At 38.4% G+C, this 11,779-nt stretch overlaps 1 protein-coding gene across 1 annotated transcript; it reads left to right on the top strand.

Moving 5' to 3' along the window:
* The first annotated feature begins 3,202 nt into the window (after nucleotides 1-3,202).
* On the top strand, nucleotides 3,203-11,469 carry LOC104232079 (NF-X1-type zinc finger protein NFXL2). Its single transcript, XM_009785177.2, has 13 exons — nucleotides 3,203-4,475; nucleotides 4,575-4,688; nucleotides 4,770-4,825; nucleotides 5,803-5,869; nucleotides 6,782-6,874; nucleotides 7,054-7,139; nucleotides 7,224-7,386; nucleotides 7,537-7,710; nucleotides 7,905-8,095; nucleotides 8,414-8,495; nucleotides 10,529-10,735; nucleotides 10,936-11,025; nucleotides 11,105-11,469. Exons 1-13 carry the CDS (start codon nucleotides 3,330-3,332, stop codon nucleotides 11,258-11,260), a joined length of 2,625 nt encoding a protein of 874 aa, XP_009783479.1. The 5' UTR covers nucleotides 3,203-3,329; the 3' UTR covers nucleotides 11,261-11,469.
* The last annotated feature ends 310 nt before the right edge of the window (nucleotides 11,470-11,779 follow it).

Raw genomic sequence — 11,779 nt, 5'->3', positions numbered from 1 at the left:
TCCATGGTCTCCCAAGAATCATGTTGTAAGCCATCTCCATATCTACCACCTGGAATTTTGTATCTTTAACGACTCCTTCAGCGAATGTGGTGAGTGTTACCTCTCCTTTCGTGAGGACACTAGAATTATCAAATCCAGATAGAGTATGCGCCTTTGGTATCACTTTATCTTCAGCATGCATCTCACATAATACTCTTAGTAAAATAATGTTCACGGAACTACCTAGATCAATCAAAACTCATTTCATATTAGTATCATATACAATTAAAGATATTACCAGTGCGTCGTTTTGAGGGGTTAATACGCCATCTGCATCTGCGCCATTGAATGTAATATTGTCTTCCTCTAAAACATGTTGCACCCGTTTCCCTTGGGTAATTGTTACTTTGGAAATTTTGTTAGCTGCAGTATATGATATACCATTGACGTCTTCACCCCCACTTATAACGTTGACAGTTCTTTTGGGAGAAGGTGGTTTTGGAGGCTCCTGCCTGTTCTTCATGTAAGCTTGCTTGCCTTTCTCACTGAACAACTCAGTAAGATACCCTTGTTTTAATAAATGATCAACTTCACTTTGTAAAAATCTGCAATCTGCTGTTTTATGTCCGTGGTCATTATGAAACTCGCACCAATAGTCAGGGTTGCACCTTTTTGGATTCGATCTCATTTCCTTTGGCCATCGAACCTTATCTCCCATACTTCTCAAAACAGCTATGAGCTCGGAGGTGCTGACGTTGAAGTTGTAACCACCGAATCTCTCTTTTAAATTTCTATCATCATCTCATGACTCATAGTTATTTCGCTCGTTCCTGAATCTTGATGAAGAACCTGATTCTTTGTTTCTTGGTCTGTGATCGTACCTTTGATTATCCTGCTTTGACCGTGAGTCCTTTCCCGCAGGTCCCATGTAAGGCTCGTACCCGTTTTTACCGGATCGTACGTCTTGAACTTACCTTTTCTTCTTTTTGAAATCGTGGAACAGTATTTTCCTCAATCCTCAACTTCGTGCTATACCTGTTATAAACATCATTCCACGTTGTAGCTGGGAATTCTTGAAGGCTTTCCTTGAGCCTCCTCGTAGCTTCCGAGCTTTTTTCATTCAAATTACTTGTGAAAGTTATAACTGCCCAGTTGTCGGGTACACGTGGCATTGTCATGCTTTCACATTGAAATCTGTCCATGAATTCTCTAAGCAGTTCTGAGTTCCTTTGCTTGATTTTGAAAATATCCTCCATTCTTTTCTCTACTTTTTGAGCTCCCGAGTGTGCTTTGATGAAAGAATCTGCAAGCTCAGCAAAAGAATTTATAGAATTTTCGGGTAAAAGAGAATACCATGTTAGCGCTCCTTTGGTGAGCGTTTCACCAAATTTTTTGACTAATACTGATACAATCTCCTGCTTAGTCAAATCGTTGCCTTTTACACCCGTTGTGAATGCAGTCACATGATCTCGTGGGTCTGTTGTTCCATCATATTTTGGAATATCAGGCATTTTGAACATTTTTGGAATTGGGAGTGGAGCAGCACTTGGCTTCCAGGGTTGTTGCGAATATCTATCCATATCTACCCCTTTGATTATGGGCGGCACCCCGGGTATCTGCTCTATGCGCTCACTTTGCTCCTTGAGTTGTTTCTGCAAGGTTAGTACTAAATTTTGTAAATCTGAATTAACTAAATTACCTGGTTCTCCATCTTGCGATTCACTGGGGGTTCCACCGCTGGCTGAATTAACAAGCCCGGAACGAGGGTTCTCCAGAGTGTTGTTATTTGGAGTAGGTGTGGGTGGTGCAGCAGGTAACTGGCTAACCAAGGCCTGAACGGTTTTATTGACCTATGCGGTAATAAGTTTTTGCAAAGCCTCATCCATAGCTTTAACATTTTCGAATTGAGTCTGTCCATCTGTATGAGATTCCTTAGGAGTGCCTTCACGAGATCGCCGAGGAGAGCCTTGTGGAGAAATAATCAGTGCGTTATTATCCTGAGGGTCTCTCTGAAGTTGTTGGTTTATTTGGTTTTCTTGGTTTCCTTGAATGTTGTCATTGTTGTTCGACATAGTTGATGCAACAAGGAAAGTTAAGCGAAAAGAAAATAGATTATCAGATTCTCGGTAACGGAACCAATTTGTTTAACCAAAAAATGGAATTTTAGTCAAAGCTAGAATTTAGAAGAACACGGGTTACTGATAATCGAAAGAATATGTAAAAGAGAGTAATTTGGGTAGCAAGAATATAATCAGGAGAAAAACAAAAAATCAAAGTTTATTCCAATAGTGTTTCGTGTCCTTACAATTGATCAGATATCTCCCTTTTATAGATATCTTGGGGATATGCGTTTTGCCCAAATCATAATAAGGCTATTATGAATAATTAAAGATATTGAATGCTACGTTACATAATTATTATATTCAATACAAATTCTCTAACGTATTCAACATTTAATGCCTATTAAATACTGTATATGCACTCTTTTCTATTGTCAGATCCATTCCTTTTGATTCTTGGATATAAATGACTTAAATATGTACGAGCACTGAATCTTTCGAATAACCGCCCGTGCCTCTTCCTTTGCCTTTGCTCGTTTCCGTTGCTGCTCGTGCCTCTTGGCTAATTGTAATTCTTTGACCATTTGACCAGTCCACGTGTCTTGACACGTCACCTTTATATACAATTTTTTCCAATACATCTAGGATTAAAGAAAATTTCCAAATATATTAATAGCAAACAATTATCCAACATTATAAAATCTCCTATGTACATCAAATAGCCAATAACTTTTGTATAGGGTACATTCTTTGTGAATTTAATTTCTGTCAACTTCAACATTTTTCTGGACATTGAGCCGTATTAAGTTTGTTTGCTTTTGACTACATGTGCAAAGTTAGTAATCACAAATCACTTTAGGTTCCTTTTTCTAAAATCAATTCGATGCTACACTTTCTCCATCTTAATATTTGGTGTCTTTCTGATTGATGACGTATTAATAGTTCTTAGACAATTAGTACAACTTTCAACTTCATTTAACTATCTAAATTTTTAGAATTTGATATAATCTTATCTTTGTTCACTAATTTTTAATAAATACTTAAATATATCCGGTAACTACATTAATATAATGGCGCATCAATCAAGCTACAACTATTCAAATTTTTGTGTCTAATTAAAGCAATACATATATAAAATGAGACGAACATAGTATAATCTCGTTCTCGTACTTCACAAAAAATGAGCGACAAATGGCAAGTTTTCTAGAAACAGAGAACAGAATTGGGTCACAACTTATAACGTCCTCCTCAAAACCAACGAAAGTCCAAGCTACTTCCTAAATTCCCAAAATGACCTCCTGGTCCGCCACCGTTGCACCACCTCTCTCACCGCCATCTTCCGACTCCGATTCCGATTCCGCCACCATCTCCGACTCCCATCACCACCGCCATTCCGACCTCTCTTCCACCATCTTCAAATCCTACCTCGAACATTCCAGCGGCGACCACAACAACCAACAACAGCAACAACATGACCTAATCAAAATCCAATCTTTCCTCACTTCTTCTCGTTCCGGTGCCCTCTCATGCCTCATTTGCCTCGAAAGAATCCGTCCTTCCGATCCCACATGGTCATGTTCCTCTGGCTGTTTCGCCGTCTTTCATCTCCATTGTATCCAATCATGGGCCGTTCAATGCTCCAATTTGGCCGCCGCACGTGCCGTCACGCGCGCCGCCACTCCGAATGACAGTTCCCTTTTATGGCACTGCCCCAAATGCCGAGTTGAGTATTCCAAATCGCAGATCCCTAAAAATTACTATTGTTTCTGTGGGAAACTCCCGGACCCACCTCATGATCCTTGGGTTTTACCTCATTCTTGTAATGAAATTTGTGGGAGGCCATTGAAGTACAATTGTGGACACCATTGCTTATTGTTGTGCCACCCGGGACCGTGCCCGGCTTGTCCTAAATTGGTTAAATCCAATTGCTTTTGTGGGGCTGTGGAAGATGTCAAACGATGCGGGTTCAAGAATTTCTCGTGCAACGGTGTTTGTAAAAAGTTGTTGGATTGTAAGACTCATAGGTGTAGTGAAACTTGCCATGAGGGTAATTGTCCTCCTTGTAAAGCTAAAGGCATTTATAAGTGTCAATGTGGGAAGTTGGAGATGAAAAGAGAGTGTTTTGATAGGTTCTTTAGGTGTGAAAATCCATGTGTTAAGTTACTTGGTTGTGGGAGGCATAAGTGTGAGAGAGGTTGTCATGAGGGTGATTGTGGAGATTGTCCACTTCAAGGGAAGAGGACTTGTCCTTGTGGGAAGAGATTTTATGAAGGGATTGCTTGTGATGCTCCGGTTTCGGTATGTGGAGCAACGTGTGGTAAAATGCTGAGCTGTGGATTTCATAGGTGCCCTGAAAGGTGCCACAGAGGCCCCTGCATTGAAACTTGTAGGGTGGTTGTTACTAAATCGTGTAGGTGTGGGAGTTATAGGAAACAGGTAAGATTTAGTTGTACTTATTTTGATTAATTTACTTGATCTTTTGTGATTATTTCTTTCGGTTCTAAGTTTATCAACAATAAATTGAACTTAGAATAGGTTCCTTGCTATCAAGATATGACATGTGAAAGGAAGTGTCAGAAAATGCGGGACTGTGGAAGACATGCCTGTAAGCGCAAATGCTGTGATGGGGATTGCCCACCTTGTTCTGAGGTGTGTTTGTTTAGTTCATATTTTGACAATTTTGTTACTTACTATTATTCCTAATGTGTACTTAAATCTGTCAAGTGACAGATGTGTGACAGGAAGCTCCGTTGTAGGAATCACAAGTGTCCAGCTCCTTGCCACAGGTCTGATATAGTTCTTTCTGTTTTCCTGAGTTGCGATTCCCAGGCATTAAATGGGTTGTTGTTGTTGTTGTTGTTGTCCTCTTACAGGAAAAGTTATTGTCTTATTGATATATCAGCTTTTTGTAGATTCAGTACATGAAAGAGTGTATACCATTTTGTGAAGCTCCTTTCCTAATATGTAGTGTGTTGGATATGTGTACTTGTGGTGTCTCTAATGCATATTTCCATAATTTAGGAACAAAAATCGTTACAAATTTGTGAAATGAGAACTGAGAAGGACAAACATGATAAATATTAGTAATCATTCTTGTTGCCTTTCTCAGAAAAGTAAATATTAGAAATCATTCACGTGGATTTTATTAGACACCTATCATCTAAGAAGGATAAGCTTTAGCCTTTTTGAAGTTTAAGATACTTGAAGTGATTCGGCACCCAAGGTTGTGGCCTAGTGGTTAATGAAATGGGAGGAGGACCATGAGGTCTCATGTTCAAATCCCAGTAGAGGGAGAAAACGCTAGGTGATTTCTTCTCCTAAGCCTTGGTGGCTGGGTTATCGGGTATTTGCATTGGTGCCCAAACTGCCCCCGGACACTACCATCATAAAAAAAAAGATACTTGGGGTGATTTAATAATTTATCTTGCTACAGTGGAGCCTGTTATGACTCTCCGGATGAGGACATCAGGAGGCAGCGTGGAAAAGGATTGAATTTTGGCACCTATTGTTTGTCAATGCTATTGCCTGCCGAACTAAACACCTGATCATATGTAGGAAAAGTTAACAGTTATATATGTTGGTCTCTTATGATTTAAAGTGGTGTTACTTTAGTGTTGATTTGCAAAGAAAAAATTGTATGAGCTAAATAATCCCAATTCTTGTTTATATATTTTATATTTGGGTGACTGTGGCAGTCCTTGATCTTTTAATCCTTGCATCAGTTATTGAACAATATGTGACCAATTTCCTTTGGTTACTGCAGAGGCGCTTGTGCACCCTGCCCAGTGATGGTCACAATTTCATGTTTATGCGGGGTGACACATTTCGAGGTAGGAGTTCAGTTACTGTATGTACCTTGTTTGAATATTATTATCTCCTATAGTGGAAGAGATGGTTGTGATTTCTATATAAGTATCTGTTTTCTGTTTTACTGATTAGAAAAAGTGGCATAGAGTTTTCTGTTGTCCAGTCGTAGGACTTTCCCTCTGTCTGGTGAGCATTGTTTTATACTGGGAGTCTTCACCAGTATTTTATGATGAGTCAATGACATCCTTGAGCTTTTCACTTAAATATCTTTATGCTTCAAAGATCTGAATCTTCTAGCTTAAGAGACAAAGAAGGAGCCTAGGAATGAACATCGATCTATGAATAGGTTGTAACTCATGGTGCTTACTTATATTCCTCTTTACCTACACTTGTTTATAATCCCCTCATTAATTTGATAACTTGTGGCCTTCTATGATAGCATGATGCGCCTAGTGACTGATGGTAACAGGTGCTCATTATTTGATGTTCCTTGGCATGCACCAAAAGCAATCACAGCACTAAAAGCATGACAATTTACCTCTGTAGAAATGATTTCAGCCTCCCCAATCTATCCTCTTTCATCTTGTCAGATGATTTGACGTAGTAAACAAATTTTCTGTCATCACCTTATCAAAATAAGAAAATAAATTTCTGTCATCTCCATGCTCGGCTCCAATAAAACAAATCAACTTGCAATCTCTCTAATGATGGCACTGTTACTATCCTCACATTGCTTCTCAGCACTGCCTGATTTCTGCTTTCCAAATTCTGCTGGAATTTTTATGCTTTAAGCAATGAAGTAGAAATCATTTTAAAAAGTTTAGCAAGAAGGCTCTAGATTACAACTAGAAGATTCTTTATGGTACTAACATTGTAAATCTTTTCGTGAAGATTCTTGCTAACTTGTTTCTGGTAATTTTGTTCACTTTGGTCAGGTTCCTTGTGGTGCAGAAGCTGAACAAACACCTCCAAAATGTCGTAAACCATGTCGTGTGGATCGTTTATGCAGGCATGCTTCTAATTGCAAGGTTGTATTTGTTGCATGTACTACTTACCATGTACTAGGTGATTGTATGAATATTTTATATCGTTATTCTAGGAATATTTAGCAGGGTTATCACTTGATGCCTCGGTTTTCATCCAACTTCTAGCATGAAATAAAATACTGTTCACTTGATGAGGCTAACGTGTGCACTCATTTCTCCAGCCACATAGGTGTCACTATGGAGCTTGCCCACCATGTCGTTTACTTTGTGATGAAGAATATCCTTGTGGGCACAAGTGTGAATTGAGGTTTGCCTTTATTACATTTCTGGATATCTACTATTGTATACCCGTTCATTCACTGAATCTTTGTTAATCGTTGATTATAAGCAGGTGCCATGGCCCTACACAACCTCCTCTTCCAGAGTTCACTTTGAAACCAAAGAAAAGGAGACCGAACAATCAGACTGAACCTACTCCTGGTTCATCATGCCCCCCATGCCCACAACTTGTATGGAGGTCTTGTTGGGGTAATCATGTAGGAGCAGAAAGAATGGTGGGAATCATATCCTCAACTCGTCGATAATACTTACATTATCTTCTTTTGTATATTCTTTTCAGGAGCTGTTTATTATTCTTTTGTCTCTGTCAAAAGCTTTACATTTACTTACCAACAGAAATTCACTTGAGCTCTTTCTTGTTTCAGATGGTCTGCTCAGACAGGACAGTATTTTCCTGTGACAATTTGTGTGGAAATCCTCTTCCTTGTGGAAATCACTACTGCACTAAAGTTTGCCATGCCTTGGTTAGTAGTGCTTCAAAATTATATGGCAGTAGAAGACCCGAATCTTGTGAAGAGTGTACTCTTCCTTGCCAACAGGTATTAATATATTTTCTATCCATCTCATCTGTGGGACTTACTAGTTTTTTCTTTTGGGGCCTAATTCAGCAATCAATACTTTCGATGATATGTTTGGTGGCTCTATCATTTTGATGATTGCACTCCTTTATAAGTTGGCACTTTATGGTTTGTTGTTCGGGTATGAACTATTTACTTTTATTGATCATTTTTAGGAAAGAAAACCTACTTGTCGTCATCCATGTCCCTTGCGTTGTCATCCTGGAGAATGCCCCCCTTGCAAAGCACTGATAAAGCGTTCATGTCACTGTGGTTCCATGGTTCATGTCTTTGAGTGCATATACTACAACAGTTTGTCCGCAAAAGAGCAACTTACTGTTCGATCATGTGGAGGACCATGCCATAGGTAGCTTATTGAACTTTGCTCACTTTTCCTTCAAATCTACGATAAACGAAAGCTGTAATTTCATCGTTTTATAGGTAGGCTATATTTCTTTTTGTATCACCTTCAGCAAAAATGGTGTGCACCATGATGGCTACATAGGCTATTTGGCTTATCAACTTATTTGCGCAACCCCCTTCCCTTTAGGCTTATAATAAAGTTGATTTTCGTGCATTTTACCTTATTGGGAAAAAAAAGTTGAATTATGTGCATTTGAAATGCACCTGAAACTCCCTAGCTGACCTTGATGAACCCTTCTTTGTTTGGATGCAAAATGTGCAGAAAATTACCTAATTGTACGCACCTCTGCCCGGAGATATGTCATCCTGGTGAATGTTCATCTCCTGATCAATGTTCCAAGAAGGTAATTGATTGATATACTCTCACTGCGTGGTTTGTTGACCTAGTTATCTTAGTCGGTAATACTTAGTTCGAATTACAAAAAGCTTATGTTTCATAGCATCTTGTTTTAAATCAAAATCTTTCCTATGGACATATTTATATTGAAGTAGGAAATTGCACCTATTTCCCACGAAAGTGAATTTTCTTTCAACCTTTTTTACTTTTCGTTGCCAAGTAGTCCGTGAGGGGGAGGGGAGGCATGTTACTGGTTCAGGGATGTACTGTACCCATTCTGATATCCATTCACTCCCAGACCAAGAACTCTGTGAAGCCTATAATGAGCAGATCGGCGGACCACCCCCAACGCCACAAAAGAAAAGCAACAGTGAGAGGAAACCTCCTTTCCCTGCTTGGAGCATGACCATGGGGTCAGAGAAGTAGCAAATAAGTTTAACTTAGGGTGATATAAGTGTTTATATACACACAAGCGCGCACGCGCACACAAAAAAAAAAAAAGTATATAAACACTTGTATCACCCTAAGTTATACTTATTTGCTACTTCTCTGACCCCATGGCCATGCTCCAAGAAGGGAAAGGAGGTTTCCTCTCACTGTTGCTTTTCTTTTGTGGCATTGGGGGTGGTCCGCTGATCTGCTCATTATAGGTTTCACAGAGTTCTTGGTCTGGGAGTGAATGGATATCAGAATGGGTACAGTACATCCCTGAACCAGTAACATGCCCTCCCCTCCCCCTCACGGACACACATACTTATTTCTACGTACATGTGTGTTTATGTACGCATGTATACATGAAATAGAGCAAGGAGAAACAGAAAACAAAATCAAGAAATATTTTTTCCCGTTTGGTCCGTAAAAGGGTGTAATTTCCATGATGCTTTCAAACAAGGATCATTTGCTTGTTCAATTTCTTTATTACATGATTTTCTAGCCCAAGGAAGGATCTAACTTCAATATCTATCAACATTGCTCTTATGTTACATTTTTCCTTCAAGATTATCAGAAAGTAACCATTCACGACAGTAAGCGTATGTGCACAGCCTCCTTGAAGGTACCTTTTAGTTAGCCAGCCAATTCCAGGACCAAAAAGCATATCCATTGCATCAAACCAAGCTTGGTATTGAAACTATTCTATTTTATGCTGAAACAAAAGGGCTTTAAATCATTTTTCTATCACAAATTGTTGGCTAACTTAACTATCTTTCCCCAATTCGACAAATTCTTAAGGGAGCAGGGATATGTTTCAGCAACACATATACTACCCATGTGTGAAGGGCTGTTTGGTCTATACTATGTATATGCTGATTCGGAATATCTACATAAGTTTATTATTTATGGACTAGAATAAACAAATTAATTAATATTTGACTATTAACTCACAAACTGATTTCTGTTTTCTACTTTCTTTGCCACGCTATTCTATCAAAGCATCGAGTTAGGATTTGAATGGGCTTACTCGATGCCATTAAACATTCCACTAACTGGTGTGTACCAGGAAAATCATCTTTATGAAGCTGCATGAAAGCCAATTGTCTGAGATGCCATTGCTTTTCATCAGCTACTTTTTATTTGGATGTGTCAATTATCTATATTTAAAAACCATGAAAAAAAGAGAGTTCCGTTGTCAGTGAGAAAGGAAAAAACTGGATAAAAGAAAAGAAAGAGAAAAAAATTTAATTTCTGTGACTACACTTACTATTTCAGGAAAGGAAAAAAAAAAAGATTTTAACTTGTATGAGCTTCATCCAAAATACAACTAAACTCTATCCCAGAAAGTTGAACAGGAATTTTTCTAATGAGCCAGATAGCTCCTTTCTATTAGCTCTATTAACCCAGATAACTTATTATTCCAAAATGTAAAATCAATTCTTTTTTCATTGATTGATGGCATATAGTATAGGCTCATAGTTGATGAGCCCAAAAAAAAAAATGTTCCAGTTATTTAGTTTACTGGGTCACTTTTATCAATTCTTTTTCCATGTTCTATCCACTATTTTCTGCCTATCTACTGTTAATGTTTAATGATTCTTTTATTAGGTTACTGCTCGCTGTGGATGCCAAAATCTGAAAAAAGAGTTGGTCTGTAAGGATGTGCAAGCAGCCTATAGAAGTAATGGTACTGATCCCAAAGATGTATCTAGAAACCAATATGGACTTGGCATCCTTCCTTGCAATTCAGATTGCAGGAGCAAAGTGAAAGCTGCTGAGGGGGAGTTGCAACATCGTAAATCAAAAGCGCCCGAGGTAAACCTTTATAATTTTCTCAACTGCATGTCATGATCTGCTGTATTTTCTGGAGTTGAACAAGAAAGAGGGTTACTTCTCATGCCTTACGTTGAATAGTTTATTTTTTGAGAATGAGAATGATTGCGCTCAATAGGTTATTGATCCAAAAGTATATCCCATAATTAGTTGAAATTTAGCTCAAATTTGCTCTTCGTCAGGAAAAGGAACCTGAAACCAAAGATAATGTGATGAAGCGAAGACGGAGAAAAGGACGGGTGCTCGAAGACAAGAAAACTTCAATACTGCAGGTCTGTCTTAGACTTATTGATACATCCGTTTTTCTTTCAAGCTTTCAAATGCTTAACTGCAGTTATTTTAATTTGACAGAGAATATTTGCTGGCATCAAGAAATTTCTTCTATTTGTTATCATCATAATAGCTCTGATTGCTTCAGTATATTTGGGTTATAAAGGCCTATTATGGCTCTCTGATTGGATGAACGAAGCTGAAATACAACGACAAAGAAGATACTCGCGAACATAGTTCGTCAGAATCAACTTCATACAGAATTGTTTAATCTTGGTTGAACGGCAAGGAGGAAACATTCTTTATTCATTTTGGAGTTAGTTGATATTGGTTTTCATATATGTAAAATAGCTCACAGGACTCAGAGAAGCTTGGAGAGTGGTCTGACTAAGTTTTCTTTTTCCCTTTAAAGTGGCAAAATACATAATTTACCCATTGACCTTGCACCCAAATCCCTGTTACACACCTCTACCACGGGCAACCTTCTATACATCCAACCTTTTAGAAGTGTGTCAATGACACACCATTCTGCTTAGCTGGCATGTGCGTGTTTAACACAAAAAATAAGAGCGTGAGAAAGGTAAATCTTTTGTCCAAAATCTTATTTAAGTTCCATTTGTCAAAAATTAAACCAAAATGGAAATTATTTTAAAAAACAAACTCAAAAATAAAGAAAAAACAAGAGAAGAAAAGGAAAAGACCATTTGGTCTGAATTCGCGGACAACTTCACCATAAAGAAGATAAAACTCAATCTA

The sequence above is a fragment of the Nicotiana sylvestris genome, chromosome 3, assembly GCF_000393655.2.
Source record: "Nicotiana sylvestris chromosome 3, ASM39365v2, whole genome shotgun sequence".
NCBI classification, from domain to species: domain Eukaryota; kingdom Viridiplantae; phylum Streptophyta; class Magnoliopsida; order Solanales; family Solanaceae; genus Nicotiana; species Nicotiana sylvestris.
The sequence above is the reverse complement of the archived record's forward strand: the minus strand, read 5'-3'. Positions and strand labels throughout refer to the sequence as shown.